This window comes from Equus przewalskii, chromosome 15, assembly GCF_037783145.1.
Source record: "Equus przewalskii isolate Varuska chromosome 15, EquPr2, whole genome shotgun sequence".
NCBI lineage: Eukaryota > Metazoa > Chordata > Mammalia > Perissodactyla > Equidae > Equus > Equus przewalskii.
The window spans coordinates 7,507,660-7,531,888 of record NC_091845.1 but is presented as its reverse complement, the minus strand read 5'-3'; the positions used below and the strand labels follow the sequence as shown (position 1 = coordinate 7,531,888).

Sequence of the window (24,229 nt, the reverse complement as noted above, 5' to 3'; positions counted from 1 at the left end):
GCTGTCAATCATCGAGCACCTGCCAGGGGCAGGAGCTGTCTCCCGTGATCCTCTGGGATGGCACTGTTTCTACCCTCATTTTACAAGTGAGGAAGCTGAGGCTCAGATTGGTGAGGGTGCTTACCCAAGGTCACGCAGGCTGGCAGGAACAGAGCTGGATTTAATCCTGGCCATCTGGCTCCAGAGCCCAGGCTCTGACCACTGCATCCTCCTGCCCACTGTGAGCAGGGTGCCTGGCACTTCCTGGACCATCCATGCTCTTCCTTGCGTCAAACCCCAGGGCAGCCCCATGAGGAGGGAGTGTTCCCGTCTCTGTGAGAGCATCACCCTCTGTGAGAAATCTGCTTCCTCCTCAGTACAGTGAACGTCCTCATCCCACCCTGGCATTGAGGGGGACGGGATGTCTACTGCACTGTTGTCACTCCTCTTATCACACTTCCATCTCGTAGACGAAGCTCAGGGAGGAGTCAGACAGAAAGCAAAAGAGCCAGCGAGAAATAAATCTTATTGGTTTCTTTCTTATTTCAAATTGAAAGCATATTCATTGTAGAAAAATGTGGGAATACTGACAAAGGAAAAAGTCTCCAGTCCACATCCAACCACACTTTGGGGTTCTCCCGCCAGGATTTTCTGTGCATATATAGTGTAGGAGAGGAAGACATTTCCTCTTCCCAAATGTGGGTTCGTCTGGCCGGAGAATGAATTAAATTCACATGAGACAGAATAGCAAGAGAAAATTAAACAAAGCTTTATGAGGAACCATGGCCCGGGGCCTTTCGTCCCGAAGAAAGGGCACCGAAGAAGTGGGGTGCACATAGTGGTTATATACCCCCAAACAGGGTGTTTCACATATGATGAAATGTCCCTCCCACAGTAGTCACAAGATTGCCCTGTCGGCACAGTGCTTGATGGACACAGCAGGTAGTGGTCAGCTATCTCGGTGGGCATAGCAGGAGGCAAGTCTATTGTCTGGAGCTGGGCGGTCACAGGTGAGTGCAACAATCAGTTCCTATCCTAAGGAAAGATGCTTAATCCTTAAAGAAGTGCCAAAGTTGGGAGAGGGAGGGAAGTCAGTTACAGGAGGTTACCAGACAAGCACAATAAAATGCAGATTTAAGTCCTTGCCTTTGGTATTGACTAAGAGTTTCTAGAGAGAAGGTCATCTTCTTTCTTCTTCCTGGTACAGAGAGGGAGGCACCTTTTACAGATAGAGATTTACCTTACAAATGTAAATGTGTCCTAACAAAGGGCAAGTTCCATTCCTCAGAGCCTCCTTCCCTGTCCCAGTTTATCAAAAGCAATCAGCCTCAAATAATCCTGATGCCAAAGAGACATATCTTGGGGTGGCCAATTCCAGGTCCCCACAATAGTTATATTTGTGTTGATGAATACCGGATCGTATTATCCTTGGTATTCTGTAGACTGCATTTTCCCATCACAATGAAGTATGAGGAGGTTTCTGCCTCAGGAAGCAGAGACCTCAGTCATGGGGTTAATGGCCGTGCGGCAGCCTGCTGAATGGGTGTACCGTAACTGATGCCCCCATCTCACTCGTCAGGCCCTGGGGGGTTGTTTTTCATGCACTACCTCATGAAATGCTCGTGGCACCTCTGCAAGGTAGGCTATATTGAGGCCTCCATTCGTGGCCACGCAGAGTGTGCCCTGCACGACTCCAGGGTATGCCATTCACACAGACAGCAGCCCTGGGCTTTATTCTGCCCCTTACAGATGAGGACCCATAGCTCAGAGTGTGAAGTGGTTCACCCAAGGCCACACAGCCTGTAGATGGTACAGCTCTTCTGCCTCACTCTCCTGTGTTGCTTTTGGTACCAAGCAGGTAAGCCTGCCCTGTGCTCCTGGTTGGGGTGTGGATCAGACCCAGATCCTCTTTAGGAGCCCCCGCCATTTAGAGAAATTGCAAGTTGCAGGTGAATGTGTAGCCACCTCACCTTGCTCAGCAGGACGTGGCCCACTTTCTGAGGAATAATTTTTGGAAAATAACTGATTAAATGACAGAGCACTCAGTGAGATGCCCAGCACGCCTGGAGACTGAGCCAGGAGGGTGGCACGGCCTCGCAGGGCTCGGATTTTGTCCTGCTGTGAGCCAGCACCTGAGATTTGCTGCCCTTCCCCACATGTCCCTCAGTCCCTTTCTCTGACACCCATCCATTGAGGGAGTCCTCTCCTGGGGGTAGAGATTTTAGACAGTTTTTAGTTGGGTCTTGCTTTTCTATCCAGTCTGATCGTCTCTGTCTTTTAATGGAGTATTTGGCCTATTTGCATTTTGTAATTATTGATATGGTTAGGTCCTGAAGTCTGTTTCAAAGCAGAAAATGTCAGAATGATCATCAGAAGTGAGCAGTGTCAGATGTGTGGTAACAGTATAAAGTGATATATTAGTAGCTCTAGGTAGACGTTGATGAGTTACAGATGCGTATTGTCAGCCCAAAGCTCAGAAAAGAACATAAAGAGCTAGAGCCACAAAAGCTAATAGATGAAATACGACTGAATATTTAAAAATATTGATTAGTCCAAAAGAAGGCAGGAAAAACACAAGAGAGTAACAAAAAAACAAACCAGGAGAGACAAAAGAAAACAAATACAAAATGGTAGACTTAACCCAACCATATCACTAACTACATTAAATGCAAATGGACCAAATACTTCAATTAAAAGGCAGAGATTATCAGACTGAGTAAAAAACCTAGACTCAGCCATAAGCTATCTGAAAGAGACACACTTTAAAGACACAGATACAGTGTAAAAGGATAGAAAAAGATCTACCATGAAAACAGTAAGCATAAGAAAACGGGCTTGGCTATATTAGTATCAGACACAATAGGCTTCAAGTCAAAGAATCTTACTAGAGATAAAGAGGGATGTGTCATAATGTTTATAGGAGGGGCAATTCATTGGTAAGACATGTAATCCTTAATGTGTTTGCGCCTAATGACAGAGGTTTAAAATATGTAAACCAAAAGCTGAGAGACTAAAAGGAACTATAGACAAACCCACAATCCTAGTTGGAGATTTTAATACCCCTCTCTCACTAATGTTAGAACAACGGTACAAAGTATCAGTAAAGACGAGAGCTGAACAACAGTGTCAACCACACTGACTTAACTGGCGTTTATAAAACACTGCAGCCAGCAGCTGCAGAGCACAATTCTTTTCAAATGTACGTGGAGCGTCATCAAGACAGATCATACACTGGGCCATAAAGTAAGACTCAGTACATTTCAAAAGATTGTAATCTTACAAAGTCTGTTCTCTGACTACCATTGAATTAAATTAGAAATTCGTAATGAAAAGACATCTAGGAAATCCCGAAGAATGTGTAAATTAACGTTTAAATATCCCATGGATCAAAGAAGAATATATTTCAAACTGTATGGTGGTGAAAACACAGTGTATCAAAAATTGTGGGATGTAGTCAAGGGCCTTACAGGGAAATGTGTAACTTTAAATACCAGTATTGGAAAGAAGAAGGATTGAAAGTAAAATATTTGTTTGCCTCCTAAGAAGCTGGAAAAAAAAAAAAGTACAAATGAAACCAAGGTAAGTAGAAGCAAAGAAATAATGAAATTGAGACATGCAAACAGTAGAATTTCGAAATCAAAATGTGGTATTAGAAAAGATAAAATTTATAACTCCCTAGCAAGACTAACCATGAAAAAAAAGTGAGAGAAGACACAAACTACAATATCAGGAATGAAAGAGGAGATGTGGCCGCAGATCTTACAGACGTTGAAAATGAAGATAAGGGGATATTAGGAACAACTTCAAGTTAATGTGTTGGGTAATGTAGATTAAATAGAAAAATTCCTTTAAAAATATAATTGACTCAAACTGACTCAAGAAGAAATAGGAAAACTGAATGGCTCGATATCTTTTTAAAAAATTGAATTCATTATCAAAAACCATTCTACCAAGAACACTCCAGGCCCTGACGGTTTCACTGGTGAATTCTACCAAACGTTTAAGAAAGAAATAATATCAGTCTTACGCAAACTCTTTTAAAAATTAGAGAAAATAAGACTTCTGATTATCTGAGGACAGTGACAGCTATGTAGCTACTTATGTCCCCAATTTTTTTTCCCCCAAACAAGAAAAAAAGAAGGGAAAAGTATGTTCTACATGAAACCATGTCCCCTGCATAGCTTGAAGACGGCAGACGTTGGAGCTGTAAAGACTGACAAAGGGAAGAATCGCGATTTGAGCACAGCCTCTGTGCCTGCCGCCCTGGCCCTTGCACCTGCAAGGGCTGTGGTAAGCAGAGGCCAGCTGAGAAAAACTGTGGGAGAGGCAGAGGACAGAGGCTGGTAGGGACCTAAGAGTAATTTGGAGCAATCACCAGAAAGGTGAAATCCACTCCAAGTCTGAAAATACTGGAAAGCATCCAGGCAGACCTGGTAGCAGGGACTGCTGAGAAGGGATTCAAAATATGTGTGATTTAAGGGTCAGGGACCATTTAAAGGGACAGGCACAATTTTAAGGACGCACCATTTGAAACACAAAGCTTCTAGGGGAGAAAAAGTCAAAAAGGTAGAGAGAAGCATCCTTTGACAATTAGGTAGTTAAGGGGAAACCAAGGAGATAAAAATGTAAAGTCTTGCAAAACAAGAGAACTAGAAAATCAGGAGGGGGGAGGGAAGCACACACTTCCCCCATTATCAGAAGGAAACACCGCTAAAGTCCCTGCACCTTGCTCTGCTGACAGAGGAGGGCTCCGTCAACTGAGAATCTCATAAAGCACCCAGGACATGACCTTGAACCAGAGAAAAGACAAGTCCACACAGAGCTACGGCAGAAAATCAGGAATAGAAATTTCCCACTTATCAGTGAAGAACCACGCTTCCCCTCTGGAAACCAACTATGAAATAAAAGACAATTCTAAGTCAACACTCTGAACAGAATTAAATATACTCAAACAAACGTCTGAGGAGGTGAAAAAACACCTTGAACTAGAAAATTTAAAACTAGCAAGTAGGGGAGGGGGAGACTAGAGAAAGCAAAAAGAGAGTTAATTGAATTCAGGAAGAAAATGAGAAAAAATGAAGGACAAAGTTATCTCAGAAATGAAGAATAAATTGCAAAGTGCCCAATGGAGAATAGTCTCAATAAGAGGCATTTAATAAAGGAAGGAAACCAGCCAAGGGAATGAAAATGACATAAAGAAGTAAAAACGATCCCCCTCAAAAAGTAGAAATGGAAGACGGGCAAGGAAGAAAAATATTCAAGTAAAAACATTTATAATAAAAGAACAAAGAAAATATATTACTCTGGAGTCTCTGGAGTAGAAAAATAAACAATGGAACAGAGGTAATGTTTAAAATTGTAATCCAAGAAAATTTTTCAGAAACAGAAAAAGAACTGAATCTACACATCGCAAGGACCTCTTGGGGACTAGGGAAAATTAACCCTGAATGATCAACTCCAAAACATCCTAGTAAAGATATTAGCTTTCAAAGATAAAGATAAAAATTCTCAAAGCTTGTAGGCAAAAAAGATCAAATAACTTAAGAAGGCAAAAGAATTAGTCTGCCATCACACTTTAACAAACCAACATACAAAGCAAGGCAACTATAGAGCAGAGTTGAGTTTTTTTTAATTCACAAAAAATTGTGAATCAAGGATTTAAGATCCAGCCATTTCTTCAAATGTCAAGATTGTAGAAAAACCATTTAAACATACAAGAATGTAGAGACTTCTACACTCATCAGTCCTTTGAGGAATTTACTAGAGGTGACCTTCATCCAACCCTTCATTATGACTGGGAGAATTCAGAAAAGGACTGATGGTGAGCACTGAAGAATACGGAAGTGTACATCTAAGACTAAAACGAGGGTAGGGACAAAGTAGAGGACTAATGGAGAAATACTGCAGACTGCTACAAAGTAGAAATCACTCAACTAAAAAATGGAAGGAGAAGGCAAGAAAGAAATAGACAAGCTCGTTGTATGGCAATAGGTGGTGTTAAAGGATGCTGAGGGGCAAAACCCGGAAAGCCAGATAGTAAAGGTTTAAATAAGAAAACAGGGTCCTGAGAGCATTAAAAAAAAAGAAGTGTAAGTATAAAGGTAATGACTAGAACAAAAACATAAACTGTCCTAAATACCAAAAAACATTTATAATAAAAGAACAAAGAATATACAACTCCTAGAGAACCATAACAAATATAAAAAATACACATAATTATAAAATGTTTTGTCAGAGTTAAGATCAAATATATCAATCATATCAATAAATGTGAATGGCCTTAACTCATCTATTAAAACGATTTTCACTTTGGCTCACAAAACAAGATATGCTGTATATAAGAGACACATCTAAGACAAAGTGATTCACAAAGGCTAAAAATAAAGGGATAAACAATGATAGCAATCCTGATATCAGACAAAGTAGAATTTAATCCCCAAAGCATTAAGCATGACAAAGCACACTTTTTAGTGTTAAAAGCCACAATTCACAATGAAGATGTAACACAAATGAGAATGTATGCACCAAATAACACAGCAATTATCTTTATGAAGAAAAAACTGCAGGAGATGCAAGCAGACGTAGATAGAAATAAACTAACAGTAAGAGAAAATTCCATTAAACACTTTTATGAATAAAAATGAAAGAATGAAAATAAGTTAATTGTATCTACTGCTGAAAAAAAAAAAAAAAAAAAAAGAAAGAAAACATGGGCCAGCCTGGTGGTACAGCAGTTCTGCTTCAGCAGCCCAGGGTTCACCAGTTCAGATCCTGGGTGTGGACCCACACACCGCTTGTCAAGCCATGCTGTGGCAGGCATCTCACATAGAAAGTAGAAAAAGATGGGCATGGATGTTAGCTCAGGACCAGCCTTCCTCAGCAAAAAAGAGGAGGATTGGCAGCAGATGTTAGCTCAGGGCTAATCCTCCTCAAAAAAAGAAAGAAAGAAAACAAAAACAACATAAAGTGAACCAAAAGAAAGCACATGGAAGGACATAATAAAGATGAAAACAGAAATTAATGTAGAGACTAGAGAAATAGATCTAATTAATAACTTAAAATCCTGAGTTTTTGAAAGTTGAGACAAATCACCAGATGATCAAGAAAAAAAGGGAGAACACACAAATAGCAAAATAGGAAATGCCAAAAAGGAAATAATTGAAGCAGAGCAAAATTTTAAAAATCATAAGACATTACTTTGTAATCCTCTGTGCACATAAATTTGAAAACCTAGATGAAATGAATGTTTTCCTAGGGAACCACAGATTGCCAGAAATCTGATTTGATTTAGAAAGCTTAAACAGGACAGTTTCCGTCGAAGAAATAGACAAAGTTATTGAGGAACTACCCCAGAAAAAAACACTTGGCCCTGATGGTTTCACAGAGGAATTCTACCAAAATCTTCAAAGAACAGATGGTCCCAGTACTCTATAGATTATTCTAGAGCACTGAAAGGGAAGAAAAACTTAACTTCTTATATAAAGCATGTATAACATTGATACCTAAACCAAATAAAGACAATGCAAAGAAAGAAAACTACAAATCAATACCACTCATGCATATTGATGCAAAAATATTAATAAAATATTAGCAAACCAAAATCCGAAATATTAGAATCCAAAATCACATTAAGAAGGTACTATACCAGGGCCGGCCTGGTGGCACAGCAGTTAAGTTTGCATGTTCGACTTCTTGGCAGCCCAGGGTTTGCCAGTTTGGATCCCAGGTGTGGACATGGCGCCGCTTGACAAAAGTCATGCTGGGGTAGGCATCCCACATATAAAGAAGAGGAAGATGGGTACAGATGTTAGCTCAGCACCAGTCTTCCTCAGCAAAAAGAGGAGGATTGGCAGTAGTTAGCTCACAGCTAATCTTCCTCAAAAAAATAAAAAAGAAGGTACTATACCATGACCAAGTAGGATTTATTCTAGGAATAATACAAGGTTGGTTAAATTCTAGGAAATCCATTAATATGTACCACTTTAATAGCTCCAGGAAAATAAATCATAAACTTATCTCCATAGATGCTGAAAAAGTCTTTGACAAAATTTAACTCCAGTTCTTGATTAAAAAAAATAAGTAAATAGAAATTGGGGGATATTTTTTAAAATGATGAATGTCTATGTGTATAGAAGTTAAAAAAGAAAGTGTCTATAGTATCCTACCCATGATGTAGGAAAAAAGGAAATAGAAAACAGTTATGTCTGCTCATTTGTACAAAAGAAATACAGCATGGATAAACTAGAAAATAAAGAGAATGGTTACCAACAGAGTTGAGTGGAAAAGAGGTGGAAAGCATGGAGGAATGGGAATGAGGTAGTAAGATGAGAGGAACGCAGCACTTCTCTGAGTGTATCTTTATTCATTAGCTCTGAGTCCTAGAACCACTATAATGTTTCACATACCACCCGAGATAAATAAACAGTTACTTTTTGTGGGTGGAATCCAAACAGTAACAAATGAACTCAACCATACTACAAGTAAATACTGTAACCACACTGAAGGCAATGGGGAAAGAAAAAAACTAACCTAAGTAAATTTCAGGAAACAGTATTTTGACTGGATACTGTAAGGCTAAATAAAATAACTGTACATACTCTTGTTACTCCAGGGGTATGGATTAGCAATGCTGTAACTGTTGTATACAGGATTGAACAAACAAGTAAATATAGACAATTAGTGCCAGATTTTTCACTGAGAAATAAGGAAAGTGGAGAATCTAAAAGGAACTGTATTGGAATTGGCGGTATCAGCATGAACTCATGGTTTTGATATTTATACAGATAGATATAGAAATTTATATATGTGTATGTGTGTGTGTGTGTGTGTGTAGGTAAATATACATACATGTATTTCCTAGCTTTGTCTGCTGAGAGGGCCTATGAGCAATGAGACTCCAGTAGCAGTGAGCACACCTAGTGGCCAGATCTTGGTTTCTAAACCCCATCCTCAATAAAAGGAACTGGAGCCCTTTGGAGAAGCAGTTGATTCACGTGCTGGAGCAGGACAACACAAAGCTGGAAAGTTTTGTGGTGCCAGAAAATAAGGAAATGCTCAGAAAAAGGATGGAGGCATGTCAAAAAGACACAGGAATCAATCTAGAAAGGCTCCCAATGGCGAAACCTGGAACAATTTGAACAGCAAAAGAAATAATGATAGTATTGGATTATGACCCATAGAATAAACTAATAAATACCCAGGAGTCCATACTGAAACAAATAAAAATTGAAAAATAAATGAATGGGTGTGAAGGAACAACTCTTGCTGATAGAAGAATTCTGATTTATAAATGTAGAAGGAACAAAGAAAATACAAACACCACAATAATAATTGCGGTAGGCAAGATTCACGAATGGATATTAAAAGCAATAGGTAAAAGTTTGACTAGAAAGAGGATATTTTCGCGATCTCAAATTACCCTCCCAAGATATTTATCAGTTGCAAAGGGAAAAAACAGTAACTTTACAGTGGAGAAACCTGGCAGGCACCAGCTTAACCGAGTGATCAAGGTAAACATCACCAGTTACAGGGTTGATTGGCATCATGTACCCCTAATATGATGCATGGAGAAGGACACAGCATTACTTCTATGGTTTGCTTGCCAAAAAATGTATCACCTAAGTTTAATTGTGAGAAACATAGGACAAAGCCCACGTTGAGAACCGTTCTCGAGGAGACTGCAGAGGCGCACTGTGAAGAGCGGTGTGGAATCCTGAATTGGCTACTGGAACAGAAAAAAAGGACAGAAGAAGAAAAACTGGTAGAAGATGAATCAAGTCTATAGTTCAATTAATAGTACTGTCCCACTGTTAATTTCCTGACTATTAAATATTGAATGCGTTCTCCTAAAGTCGGAAACAAAGCCAGGATGTATACTGTCTCTGCTTCGATTCCATATGGCCCTGGAGTTCCTAGAGAGTCCAATAAGGCAAGAAAAATAAGTAAAAAACATTAAGATTGGAAAGGAAGGAAAAAAAACTATCATTATTCATAAGCAACATGCTTAACCACATAAAAAATCTTAAGAAACCTACAGAAAAAAATTAATAAGTGAACCGTAATAAGGTCACAGGATAAAAGGACAGTGAACAAAAATTGACTGTATTTTTTATATGCTAGCAACAAACAACTGGAAAATTTTAAACTTCTGCTCTTCCCAGGACACCATTGAGAAAAGGAAAAGGCAGGCCGTGGGCTAGGAGAAAATGTTTGTAATTTCTCTGATAAAGGATTTACATCCCAAATTTATAAAGAATTCTCAAAACTCAACAAAAAGGAGACAACCCCTAAAAAATGGGCACTCAACGGGCACTTCATAGAAGAATACATGTGAACGGACAACGGAGGTATGTGAGAAGATACTCTGCATCGTTAGCCATCAGAGAAATACAAATTAAAACCGTAATGATGTGTAATGCCTCACACCTGCTATACAGACTAAATTTAAAAGACTGACAACATCAAATGTTGACAAGGGTGCAGAGCCACGGGGACTCAAACATTGCTGGTAGGAGTGTAAAATGACACGGCTACTTTGGACATCAGTTTGGCATTTCTTAGAAAGTTAAACACGCAATCGCCATAGGAGCCAGCAATTCCACCCCAGGTGACGTGGTCAGCACTACTGTGGAAAACAAACCAGATCAATGGTGGCCCAGGGCGAAGACACGGAGTGTGGGGAGAGACTGCCGAGGGGCCGGGGACGATGGGAATGTCCTGTACAGTGACTGCAGTGGTTATCCGGGGGTACGTGCTTTTCCAAACTCATTGAACTGTACGCTGAAAATGAGTGCTTATTGTAGGTAGATTAGACTTTAATAAGGCTGCTTTTAAGGTAAAAAACATAATCAGAGCTAATGTTTATTAAGCATTTACCTTTCGAAGTGCTTGCCACGTTCTGCATCATCTCGCTGAATTCTCAAAAACCACCATATTAGGCGGGACTTCATTATCCCTGTTTTTTCAGCTGAGCTAAAGAAGCAGGATTTGAACCCAGGCCATCAGGCTGCTGAGGCTGTACCCGTGGCCTCTGTGCTACGGGGCTGGAACATCAGGTACCCCTCCCCTGACATAAATAAAGCTCATCCTGAGGACATGCTAAGCAAGCCCTGTATTTGGAGCAGCTGAAACAAGTGAGTGTGGACGTGGGAAGCGAGGGGAGGAAGCCTAAGGAGTAGGTGGGCTGTGTGGAACAGCGCTTCTCCGGCCTGGATTCCCAACCACCTGCATTGGAATCATCGGGTGCCTGGTCCATGTCTCACCCTAGACTGCGAATCAGAGGCTCTGGGGTGGGCCTGAGAACCTGCATTTTAACGAGAACCCGGCCCTGGTGACAACAGTAGAGACAGGTCTGTGCAGAGCAAGGTCTTTGTGTCAGACCAAGCTGGGTTTCAATCCTGACCCTTTTCAGACCCTTGCTTACCTCTCTCTGCCTCAGCTTGTTCATCTGCAAAATGGGCCTCATCATAGCACCAGCCGACAGGGAGATGTGAGCGACGTGAGAGAGAATCAGATTCAGCGCCTGGCACAGAGGAAGCACTCAGTACACGATGGATTAAAATAATAGTTGAATGAGGGACTGAACGCCACTCAGCCCCTTTCTCTCCTTCCTCTCCAGGCCCCGGCCTGGCCTTCATCGCTTACCCTAAGGCCGTCACCATGATGCCTCTCTCCCCGCTGTGGGCCGCCTTGTTCTTCATGATGCTCATCTTCCTGGGCCTGGACAGCCAGGTAAGAGGGGCGCCAGGGCTGGGAGGGCAGGGGGACCAGACACTGCTCTTAGGAGCACTCCTCCTGGTGTTAGTCGTCAGGGCCGGCCCACCAGCTTTTCTCCCAGCACGCCCAAATGTCCACAGGCGGTCTCCGCAGTCACCCCGAACACGTCTGCCCGGGTCCCTCCACATCCTTCTCACCTGTGTTAAAAAACAAAATTCAGCTGAGTACATTTGAAGATCTAATCGGCTTTATTGGGCAATTCATGAATCGGGCAGCATCTCTTCTAGCAAACAGAGCGATGCACTCCGAGGGGTTGTACAAAATGGAAGGTTTTCACAGAAGAAGGATGGGGCAAGGGAGCTATTAGCAAAAGAAAAGAAAGTATTTTTAGGCCAGGGTATCTTTCGGGGCGGGAAGGAGCCACAAGGGTTTTATCATGTAGATTGCCTCCTCTTCCTTGGGACGGAGAGGCCTGCATGACCTCATCCTCATCGTGCTGACCAGAAAATTCCAGGCAGGTTGATTAAGATCACGTTTTTGGGGAGGCTGCAACTGCAATTAGGTCAGGTGTTAATCCAGGTTTGGTATCATGGGCTTGAGCAGGAGTGACGCCGTTTCGGGCGTGTGGTTTTCTCTCTAACACCTGGAATCCCCAAGTCCCAATTGAAGCTTTTAAAAAATTGCTGACTGCTTCCATTCTGCAAACTGCTTCTGTCCAGCAGAACCACCTGGCAAAGCAGAAGGCCTTCCCCCAGGGTGGGCCATGGTTAATGGTACCCAAGGCCCCACCAGCACCGGCACATCCCTGTCCTTACCAAATCACAGAGGACCCGGGGACACAGGGAAGCCCTTAGTTCTTCCTTCCTCCTCCCCCCGTTGGGGCCCCCGTGACATGCCCCAGCGGCCACGTGGGCCCTCAGTACCACCACCAGCTCCGCTCCCCCCACGTCCCATCTACCTGGCCCCGTTCTCATCCTTGTCTGTAGGGCTCTCAGGCAGCCTGCCTTCTCCCTGAAGGATGCAGAGTGAGAACCAGCACTTTATCTGTTCACATGTTCCTTTATCGCCACATGAACGCCTGCAGTTACATCTTCTCACGCTGTGAACTCTCCCCAGCCTGCCTTCCAACTCTCCTCCTGTCCCCTCCCTGGTTTTCCAGCCAGAGTCCTGGGCTCCACGCGCTCTTCACTCCCAGAAACCTGCGCTTTGCCCTGCTCTTCCATCCCAGCTCATTGCCCTAAGAGCCCCAGAGAACGTCCTCCAGCCCAGGCCAGGGGCTCTGCTGTCAGACGAGGTCTGTCGGCGAGGGGCCATGCTCCCCACCCATGACCTTGTGCGAGTCCCTTAGCACCCAAGCCCCATGGCCCGCTTGTCTGTCAACCCAGCCAACTCCAATTTCTTCCCCTGGATGGTTTCTCAGAAACTGCTAAGCCGAGCTGCCGAAGCACCAGCTGTTTCTGCTGATAACCTTCTCTTCCATTGTTGTGGGCCTACCGAGGCCTCAGGAGGGATCTGCGGCTTGTGCGTGACAGTCACAGGCCCGCCTCTGCACAGGGAGGTGGGGGCTGGGGCCTCCGCTCTGAGGCCCTGGGCTGAGCCAGGCAGCACTTGGGCTGAGATGCTCAGTCTTCCGGCGGGCTGGGGGCCCAGGGGGCTGGCACAGAGGGTGCATGGCCGCCCTGCTACCCCCACACCTGCTACCCTTGCTGTGGGCCTGGGCTATGTCCTCGGTTCCTCATCAGGATAACCACATGCACCGGGGGCCCCTCTTGTTATCCCCATTTTGCTGAGGAAGAAACAGGCTCAGGGATGCTGAGTGACCTTCTAGGCCCTGCACCCAGGTCTGTCTGCCTCTTAGCTCATGTGCTCTGAGGTGTCCTTGGTTTCGATGCTGGATCAACCCCCTCCCCTGAATCTGATCTCCTTCCTCCCCTGGGGACCCTGGAGAAAGGACGAGCACAGCCAGCCCTGCTGCAGAGGGAGGGCAGCCGGGAGGCTGGGGGCCTGGGCTTTGGAGTCAGACGGGCTTGGGTTTGAGTCCCAGCCTCCATGACTCTTGCCAGCTGTGTGATTCTGGGCTAGTCACCTCACCTCTCTGTGCTGCAGTCCTTTTGTCTGCGCAATGAGGATGGAAATACCTTCCTTGAGAAGGTAGAAGTGAATCAGAAAGGGTTTGGGGCCAAGAAATGGCTCCAGGGAAGGGAAGTGCCCCTCCATGGTGACCAGCACAAAAGAATCCTTTACCCCTCCCTTCCTCTCTCCCTCCGAGCAGTGCCACACAGTGGTTACGGCCGGCCCCTGGAACAAGATTGCCTGGTTCAAATCCAGGCTCCGTCATGTGATAACCCTGTGACCTCAGCCAGGGTGTTTAACCCTCTGTGCTTCCATGTCCTCAGTTACAAAATGGGGGTAATAATAGTACTTACTGCGTAGAGATTAAGTAAATTAATACCGTTAACTGCTTAGAACAGAGCCTGGCACACAACACATACCATGTGTTTGCCTTTATTGTTATTATTCATTTATCAAACATTTTCTGAGCATCTCCTCTGTGCCACTGGAAATAGATGAAAACGACGTGGCCCCTGCCTCGCAGGGTCTCACCTTCTTGTAAGGAGACAGATACAAGCAGGCACGGGCCCCACGGGGTGAGGAGCGTGGCCTGGGGAGAAGGGAGAGTCTGTTCTGCCTGAGTGTGGGGCAACGAGGAGCTGTCAGGAAGAGGCTCCTGCACGAGATGTGGCCCAAGTGCTGGGAGGACCCGCGGAGGCAGAGATTGATCTGTTGGGATATTTGGGCTGGGTGTTGATGGGTGAGTAGGAGTAGGCTGGTACTGCGTGCCTGGCCCTGTCTCAGCATGGCGGGATGCAGATGCTTGGTAGCTCATGCTCTGCCGTCTAAGCCCACACAGTGTGCCCGGGGCCCAGAGACGATGGAAACCTTACGAGGGCCGGAGGTGGGCTCACCTCTAACTGCCCTGCACCTGGCGGAGGGGCGCTCGCCCACCAGAAGCAAGGGGCAGGGCGGCTGTCCCCGTCCTGGAGTAACAGCAAGGGAAGTCCGCCCGCACGACTGCCCGGAGCCCACCACCAGCAGAGCACTCAGCTCGGGACAGTTACAGACTTCCATGTGGCCCCCGGCAGAGGCTGGATCTCATTTAAATCCTCAGCCCCTGAGGGGGGCCCGGTGCATAGGCATGGGACAGGCAGCCTGGGGGAGAAGGAGTGCTAGCTTGAGAGTCAGGAGGCCCCAGTTCAAGTCCCCACTCTGCCACTTCCTTGCTGAGTGGTCCTGGGCAGTTTCCTTGCCCTCTCTGAGCCTCAGTGTCTTCATCTGTTACATGGGCGTGCTGGAGCTCTGTAAGTGCTGGGAGAGGTGGTGGTCTCAGGCCCTCATCCGGGGTTTAGCCTGCTGGGCTGGCCCAGAGCGAGGGCCACTCAGAACTGCCTTTTTCTTGGGCCTCACACCATCACGTCTACCCATCCAGTTTGTGTGTGTGGAAAGCCTTGTGACTGCAGTGGTGGACATGTACCCCAAGGTCTTCCGGAGGGGCTACCGGCGGGAGCTGCTCATCCTGGCCCTGTCGATCGTCTCCTACTTTCTGGGCCTCGTGATGTTGACGGAGGTGAGTGGTGTGGACAGGGTAGCACCAGAGTTAGCTGCCTGGGCTTTGGATCAGGCGGGTCTGGTGTCAAACCCCGGCTCTGAAGTCGACTGGCTCTGTGATCTGGCCAGGCCTAGCCTGTCCCTGTGACTCAGTTTTCTCATCTTCCTAACGGGTTATTGGGAGAAGCAGATGGAAGTTCTCAGCAAACCCTTAGCACGGTGTCTCGCATGCGGGAATGCTCTGCTAAAGGTCACACTGTCATTACCAGAGGGAATAAAGCTCACAGGGGGCCGTGCTGGGTTCATCTGGTAGTCGTGGGCATCTGGCGGCCCGGGCCACCCCTTCCAGTAACTTCTGGGTGAAGGGGACAGTGTCATCCATGGACCCCTCAACTGGTCACTGTTACCGGTCGAGAGTTCAGAGCAGGCTTTTCTGGGGCATCCCTGAGAATAGACACATGATGAAATTGGCACCTTCAGGTGCAGTGTGTTCCAGCCCCAGCCCCTTCTCCTCTCTGCTGGGCCTGTGGGTGAGGAGGGGTTCACTATGACCCCCAGTTTAAGACTGTCTCGTAAGACCATGTTTCTCTCCCTTCTTGCAGCCATCCTGTCTAATAAATACTTTCTCAAGTGTCTTGGGCAGGTGAGATTAGATATTTTTCCCCTACACTCACAAAATTAATTTAAAAAGAAGAAAAAAAATCCCACCAAAAACATGTTGCCTAGAGACAGGAGAAGTTTCCTAAGAAACATGGAAAGAAATGAGGAACTGAGGACCCGTCAAAGCAGTTGCTGTGGTCCTGAGGTAAGGTCTGTGGATCCCCATCTACCTCCACATCTCAGCTCAAATGCCGCCTCCTCCTGGAAGCCTCCTTTGCTTTCCTCCCTCACAGCACTTTGTTCCAAGCTCAGCCTGGCCTCCCTCCCACCATTGCAGTGACTGCCCACCTGTCTCCCCCACCAGACCCCCGAGGGGCAGGAGAACAGGAGCTGGCCTTGCTGGGCTCTGTGCCTGCCCTGTGCCAGGCCCCATGGCACAGAGCCGGCCCTGGGGCGTCGTGGCTGGTATTCTTACTGCTCCTAGCTGTTGTCACGTTAATGGGAGTGATAATCTGTGACTGAGCAAATGAATGGTGCCCGTGGCTGCCTCCACCTCCCCTCTCCCCGCACAGGGAAACCAGGCCTCATTAAGTGCTGGTTGATTAGCAAAGTGGAGTCTTGTCCTGTACAACTGGGGAGTAACCTGACGTGTTAAAGGGGCTGACGGGGGAGGAGGCTACAAGAAGACCAGGCTGACGTGGGCGTCCCTGGCTCGGAGCAGACAGGTGGGGACCCCTCCTGGATTGCTGGCCATGGGCGCCCCCAGCTCACAGGCCTCACGTCCACCCTCCCCTAAGGCCTCAGCCCTGCCCAGGGCACCCTGTGGCCCCGGGGCCCGTCAGGGAGGCAGCGCTGGGCTGCCCAAGACTGAATCCATGGCCGCTTGGGCTTCCCAGGTCAGCCTCCTCCTCCACAGAGGGGCGTCTCTGGGCGACAGCACCCGAGAAGTCCACGTTGCAGACGGCCGTCGGCCTCCACAGTCATGCTGGCAGGATCTGCTCCCTCAATGCAGACATTTAAAGCTCAGCACTAGGGAAAAATAGGCCACAGATTTCTTACCTTCCACAGAGGCGGTGTGGGGGGTAGTTAAGAACATAGGGTCTGCAGCCAAGGCTGCCCAGATTCAGCCCTCAGCCCTGCGATGGGCCAGCTGGATGACCTGCGGCAAGGGTTCTCTGCGCTCCGTGCCTCAGTTTCCCCATATAAGCACTGAGATAACAATAGTGCCTGCCTTGTAATTGCACCAGGAAGGAGCAGCTGGATTGAGACATGGGGAGCAGTTAAAGCAGAGCGTGGGGCTTGGAGAGCACTCCCGAAGGTTCCTTCTTGTTTCTTAAACGTGTGGTGGTCGCAGAAGGAGACATCCAGGAGAGCACTGGGGAGGGTGGGCTCGGGCTTTAGCTCAGAAAGCCAGGCCCGCTGCTCACCCTCACAGACGTGAATATCTGTTATACGCCCCTCCCCAACCCCCGAGATGGGAGGCCCCAGACCAGACACAGCCCAGTTAACCCGGTTTTTTTTCCGCCCTCACTGTGTTTTTTAAAAACATGAAAAGATTGTCAACAGTTAAAGAGAAATTTCTCATGAAAATCTGGATTTCTGGTGTCTTCCAGAAAACCTGCAGATCTGGCTGCACCTGGGCCTGCGTCCCCCAGCAACAGTTGACCAGAGTTTTGTGGCCACGTGGGGCCTGTGCCCTCCAGTTAGCCATAGTCCCCACCACTCCCTGGCTTGTGTTATCTGTCTGGCCCTGTGGGTATTGAGCTGTTGCCCGATCTAGTTGAAAAGATGAGTGAGGAAGCAGTCCCAGGTGTGTGGTCTCCATGATAGTAGGAGGTCCTGGGGGCTGTGGAGCACGGGGGAGGGAGCCTAATTCAGGTAAGCCCGCTGGCAGGTGCCCAGGAGCCTGTGCAGGCCTATTGGCCTCTTGGCCCCATCCTGGCATTCCGAGTGCCCCCCACTCTCCCTGCGTTTTGTGCATTTATTGCTTTTGCTCATGCCCCCTGAGGCCCCTCATGGCGTCACACAGGTTTTCTTTACGGATGCCCCCTCCCCACACCTGCAGCTGGGCTCCCCCTCTGCCTACCCAGATACCAACCCTCCCTCTTAGAGAACCTTCCTGGATCAACCTTGGCCAGCTGAGCACACACCTCCTGGGCCTCCCACTGAGCTTAATCATCGCAGGTTTGTGTATTATTACAGGGCTGGCCCATGTTGTCATTCCCACATCCCACGAAGATAATCTGCACACCTATTGTGTGCCAAACCCTGCGCCAGAAACAGGGACACAGCTGTTGACAACCTAGTCGAGTCCGTCCGCCATGGATCTCTCACTCCACACAATCCAGTTTGCACTTAATGAGGACCTACTGTGAGCCAGGCCCTGCAGTGAGTGCTGGAGGCACAAAGAGGACCAGCGTGTGGGTCTCCCCAGCAGGAGCTTAGCGCTAACAGAGCAGCGCCAGGGGAACACTCTTTTTTAAATTGGGAGTCCATAAAGCATGCTGTAGAGGCCCAGAGAAAGAATGAGGCTGTCAAGGAGGGCTTCTTGGAGGAGGTGACCTTTAAGCTGAGCTTTGAAGGAACTTATCAAGTGAAAGGGAACAGCATGTTGAAAGGTACAGCAGTGGGGCTGCCGCTTGGTCTGTTCAGGAGGGAGCTTGTTGTGGGCAGCTGCTGGGAAGGGGAGATGAAGCCCGTGAGGAGGGCGGCCCTGACTGGCAGGCTGGAGGAAGCTGAGGGGTGATTTTAAACTGGGAGATGATGTGGTTAGATTTTCATGTTAGAAAGGTCCCTGTGAAGGCTGGTGCGTGGAAGAATTGGAGAGGGCAAGGCTGGAGGCAGGGAGGCCAGCCAGGAGGCTGTCAGCACCATCGGGGAGAGGTGCTGAGGCTGCCCACCCTCCGGTCTCTGGCATCTGTGGGCAGAGACGAGACCGGCCATGGCAGTCCCGGTACCCTCCGAGGGTGGTGTCTTGCGGGGGTGCCCCGGTGTGGGGGGTGCCATGTTCCAGGGACAGTAGAGAAAAGCAGCATGCCCGGGTGGAAGCGACTCCTGGCCGATGGTGGGCACAGGGCAGCGCTGAGGGCCCTTCCTAGGCCAGCCAGCTGACCCTGCTCTCCCCTCTGTCTGTCCATCCCTCTGTCCGTGTGTCTGTCCTCCTGTGCCCGCAGGGCGGCATGTACATCTTCCAGCTCTTTGACTCCTACGCCGCCAGTGGGATGTGCCTTCTCTTTGTGGCCATCTTTGAGTGCGTCTGCATCGGCTGGGTGTACGGTGAGTGGAGGCTGAGCCGCCCCCCGTGAGCCCGCTGACTCGTTGGCCTTTCCCACTTGTCACGAGACCTTCCTGCTCTGGCACCCCTGCATCACAGGGAGGGCTTCTGGGCTCAGGTGCTGTGACCTTGGGCCAGTCCTCCTGCCACTGAGCCTCAGTTTCCCCATCTGTAACATGGGGTAGTTACCCCTGTGTCTCCAAGTAGGAGAAGAGCTAGCGAGCAGCCCACGTGGTGCCTGGCCTCCATCAGCACCCGCCTTCTGGTCCTCTGCTCCCCAAACCAAATGAGTGAATGAGGGTGGCTGGGCCCCGTGGTGGTGGACACTCGGACTGCAAGCCCGTCACGGGAACAGACGCCCCTGCAGGCCCCCAGCCAGGACCTCGCCTTGAGAGACCTGACCCCCCACCCCATGCAAGTCAGTCAACCCCTGGCCCTGCCTCTCGAGGGGACCCCCTTCCACCTCTCTCCCAGAGACCCCTCACCACCCTGGGCCTTGCTGCCCACGGTCAGGAGGGCTCTCCCTGGTATTGGACCAGAATCCCTCCTGCAGCCGTTGATTCGGAAACCTCACCCATGTGACATCTGGGTGGTTTTTAAGGGGTAAATAAGTTCCCTGCTGCGATTTGTCTGTCTCGGGCCGGGAAAGCAAAGCCTCCCGGCCTTTCCTGTGAGTTCTGTACAGAAACTCTGGGCGTGTGTGCCTGTCTGCTTTATTCTGCACAGGAAGCAACCGCTTCTATGACAACATCGAAGACATGATCGGCTACCGGCCGTTGTCGCTCATTAAATGGTGCTGGAAGGTCGTGACCCCCGGGATCTGTGCGGTAAGGGCCCTGCCGGGAGCCTCCAGCCCACCCGCTTTCCCACTCTAGAGCCCCAAGCCTGGCTGAGGTGGAAATTGAGGCGGTGACATCCCTCTGGGTGACGCTCTGTATGTGCAGGAAGTCCGAGGCACCTGACTCCTTTCTAAGTTGTGGGCTTGGCTAAGGAGGGGCCTCAGTGGGATCCCAGCTGTGCCACCAGCTTGCTGTGCGACCCTGAGCAAGTCACCTCCCTCCTCAGAGCCTCAGATTCTGTGCCCACCGACTGGGCGGCTGGGACCCCTTCTGTGGGAGAGGATGGAGGGTTGGGCGCGAGGCAGCGTCGGCTTTGTTGTTAACCGCGGAAGCAGCAAAACTGAGGGAAGATCGGGGCTCACGCCCTGCCCCTTGGACCGGGCCACGCGGAGGCCTTTGTGAGCCGACGTTTAGTAAAAGAACAGCCCCACTGCTTTTCACTCAGTTCCCACACTGGAAGTGTCTCAAAGCATCTTCACAAACCATCGTGGTCTGAAAGGCAGCTTTGAAACCAGCCCTGAAACATAGCTAGGAAGAAATAAACGTTACTCCTGACTGGGCGGAGGCTGGGGCCGAGGCTCCCACAGCGGTGGTGAGGGTCTCACAGCCCCAGTGTGGTCCCGGGGTCTGTGGGGTCCATTCCCTGGGTTTCTGATGCTCTCTGTGGGCCGGGGCAGGGCCCCACGTCTCCGAGGCTGCCCTGTGGGGTCAGCACTCCTCCTTGCTGACCTCCTGCACACAGGCCCACACCCGGGTCCATCATGGTTAAGCAGAGCTGAAGGCCGGCCCCCAGCGACCTCGCCCCATCCCTCCACAGGGCATCTTCATCTTCTTCCTGGTCAAGTACAAGCCACTCAAGTACAACAACGTCTACACCTACCCTGCCTGGGGCTACGGCATCGGCTGGTTCATGGCGCTGTCCTCCATGCTCTGCATCCCGCTCTGGGTCTTCATCAAGGCGTGGAAGACAGAAGGGACGCTGCCCGAGGTGAGACAGCAGGAGGGAGTGGCAGCCTGCAAGGGCGGCTCCCAGGGGGGCTGAGCTGGGGGTCGGGGCCTGGCTCTGCCTGGGAGGGCTGCTGAGCGTGGGCAAGTCCACGGGTCTCAGCTCCCTCATCTGGGCAGCGAGTGAGATAAGAGCGTGCCCCCTGGTCCCTCAGGCAAGCTGTGTGCAGCTCCTCCCTGGCAGGTGCCCCCACTCATGCTCCCGGCAGCCCTTACAGGCAGACACTCTGATCCCATTTCACAGAAGAGGAGAATGCAGCTCTCCGAGGTTAGGCAACCTGCCCAGCACAGCTAGTGAGGGCCGAGCGGCAATTCTTCCCCAGCCGCTCTGTCTCCACCAGAGGGAGGGGGGACGAGGCAGTCGGCCCTGACTAGCTCTCCGGTCCTGGTCACCTGCTGCTGGCCAGGCGCAATGCCAGGCACTTCCGCACACATCTCCTTACTCCTCAGCAGACGCCAGGGGTGGTACCTCCTTTGTCCCCATTTCCCAGAGGGGGAAACTGAGACCCAGAGAGGTCACTCATCATCCAGGACAGAGCTCTAAGTAGCAGAGCTGGGGCCCGGACCTCGGTCTGATGATGCCATGGCCCTGCCGTGCCCGCTGTGTGGGTGGGAGAGGCCGAGGCAGGCCCCGGGGCCCTGGAAGTCTCTCAGACAGCTCCTCTCCTCCTCTCCAACCATCTAGAAACTCCGGAAGTTGACAATCCCCAGCGCTGACCTGAAAATGCGGGGCAAGCTTGGAGCAGGCCCCCGGACGGTGACAGTTAATGACTGTGAAGCCAAACTCAAGGGCGATGGGACCATTGCAGCCATCACAGAGAAGGAGACGTACTTCTGAGCACGCACCTGCGCCGGATGCCTCTCCCTCGCGCCCCGTGTGTATACGTGACTGCCTGAACCGCGTGCTTCACCTAATGATAGAGGCTTGCTCGTTTTGCACAGGATTTATTAACAAGTTAATTTTAAGGTGGCCGTGCACACTCTGGTTTAAAGTCACACGCCCTCCTCGCCCCCAGTTATCATGTAAGTAACATTACAAAGAGCTACTACTGCACAGGCACTAGCAGAACCTTCTTGCACTAGGACGGTTTTAACCAGTGTCTTCTAGGGGTTAGGAAGAAATGTGTCATACGGTCAAACTTTTGTACTCGGGCTGCGGGGCGGGTGGGGTGGGAGCGAGGCCTGCCCTCCTGCGTCAGCCTTTTAACTGACCATCCGTGTCCCAGGTTTGTCCCTGACCACTGCAGCCGCCCCTCCTCCACGCCCTCCCCTCGCCCTCCCCAGCCTCTCAGTGGTGGGTTTGCAGACAGCAAGACTGTGTGAGAGAAGTCCTGCCAGACTCCAGACTCCTGCCCTGATCCACTAAGTGACCTTGGGCACTACCTTCCCCTCTCTGGTCCTCAGTTTCCCCCTCTCCCCAATGGGGAGGGTGGGATCAGGTGATCTCTGAGATCCCTCCCGCCCTGGCCCATCTCCTGGGGGTTCTGTTGGTGGCCTCGCTGGCTTGAAGACTCTGGGATTCCTCCGAAGACTTGGAGGCAGCGTCCCTGCTCCCACCCCACACCTGCTCTTTTTCAATCAAGTTATCATGGAAATGGTGGCGGTGATGTGTGTTTTCCCCAAAACTGTAGTTTGATTTCATCCGTGAGCGGCTCGTTTCTGGAGCCCAGCCAGGTCCTGGCCCCCTCACCGGGGCTCCGGTCCTGTGTGCTCCCACCGCAGCTCTGCGCTCCGTCCTCGGCGTGGCTGGCTGGAGTCACCGGGTGCTGCTTTCCAGGGTCAGGAAGCAGCCTCTGTTCTGCTTGCAGCTGTGTGTCCTGCCGCTGCCCTGCGGGGTCTGCACTGTAGGACCCGCCGCCAGCTCCCAGGGGAAGGAGCCCGTGGGGCCTGGTTTCCTCCAGCCCCTTTTCATCCCCCACCAGGTCTTCTCGCTCTTGCTGTCCCTGCCTCCCCCTCTCTGCTGCCATCCTGTCACCTCTCAATTCCCTCCCCATCCTCCTGTCACCAGCAGAACCTTCGGAGGCTTCTTCCTCCCCTTTTTTCAGGAACCGTCCCACCTGCCTCTCCCTCCAGGGGGCTGAGAAGCTCAGTGCTCCCTGGAGGGGACCTGGGTCCCCTGGGTGCTGGCCTGAGGTCTGGGGCGAGGCTGGCGCCGCTCCCGCCTCTGGCTAATCTCTTCTTTAATTAGACCCCACACTGAGCCTCTGCCTTGGATTCTGAGCCATCTGGGGACAGGGAAGTTGCATTCTTTATCCTTTTCCTTTATGTTCCCAATTTTATTCAGTGGAAATGCGAGCTTTCTCCAAACTGAAGATTTAGTTTCTTGTAATGAATGTGCATGTTTGATTCACCCAAAACTTTCCAAATCCCCAGCTTCTGTGCTCTGGCCAGCCCCCTCCGAAGCCCGGGGAGAGATGCCCAGTGCCCCCCGCCAGGTCGAGGTGCCTGGTTCTGGCCCCCTTGTGCACACCCAGCCCAGGCCTGCCCGGCCTCACCCTGAGCTGTCGCATCTGGTGGACCCAGGAAGACTGCCCGCTCCTGCCCGTCCTGTCTGCTCTCCTCCCACCAGGTTCGGGGAGGGGCTGCCCCACTGCTGCTGCTACCGGTCCCTCCACCGACAGCTCTCACAGATGCACAGCCCCGCGGTCTCGCTGGGGCCACCTGCGTGCTGCGGTCGCCACTGAATATTCCACTCACTTAACACAACCCGTGGGGCTGGGCACAGGGAGGGATTTCTGGGTTTTTTGTAATTTCCTACTACTATTGGGGTAACTTTTGGGGGTGGGGAGGGAAATGTGGGGGCGGGGGAACATCATTGTGGTGACTTTTTTGATATTCATTAGAAACAATACATCCTTTCTGAGATATTTACAATATTATTAAAAAACGAAAAAGGTTGTACTGTTTTGCATAATGAACGTTTTTATTGGGTATTCGAAGGACACCCGATTGTCTGCTTACTCATTTTTAAGAATTAAAGGAATGAACCGACTGTATACATGCCTGTTCCCAGCTCTGCTTTTCACTGGGTTTTTTCTCCTGTCTTTATGATCTCCGTGATGTTCCTGCAGACCCGTCCTCGTTCTGGCTCTGGCGGTTGCAGTCTCAACTTGGCATTACAACTTCGAAACACACCGGGATGTGTCGGGGGCCCACACTTCCCTTCACGTATTCACCGTGCATTAAGTGTCTGCTGTGTGCTAGATGCTTT

At 49.6% G+C, this 24,229-nt stretch overlaps 1 protein-coding gene across 1 annotated transcript in view; it reads left to right on the top strand.

Moving 5' to 3' along the window:
• SLC6A11 (solute carrier family 6 member 11) overlaps window positions 1-24,014 on the top strand; it is a 121,763-nt gene extending 97,749 nt beyond the window's left edge. Inside the window, exons 9-14 of the mRNA XM_070576501.1 lie at window positions 11,597-11,709; window positions 15,182-15,319; window positions 19,074-19,176; window positions 19,901-20,001; window positions 20,831-21,001; window positions 21,704-24,014. Coding sequence (XP_070432602.1) covers window positions 11,597-11,709; window positions 15,182-15,319; window positions 19,074-19,176; window positions 19,901-20,001; window positions 20,831-21,001; window positions 21,704-21,856 — 779 coding nt within the window. The 3' untranslated portion in view covers window positions 21,857-24,014. The remainder of the gene's footprint in view (window positions 1-11,596; window positions 11,710-15,181; window positions 15,320-19,073; window positions 19,177-19,900; window positions 20,002-20,830; window positions 21,002-21,703) is intronic.
• Window positions 24,015-24,229: the final 215 nt, after the last annotated feature.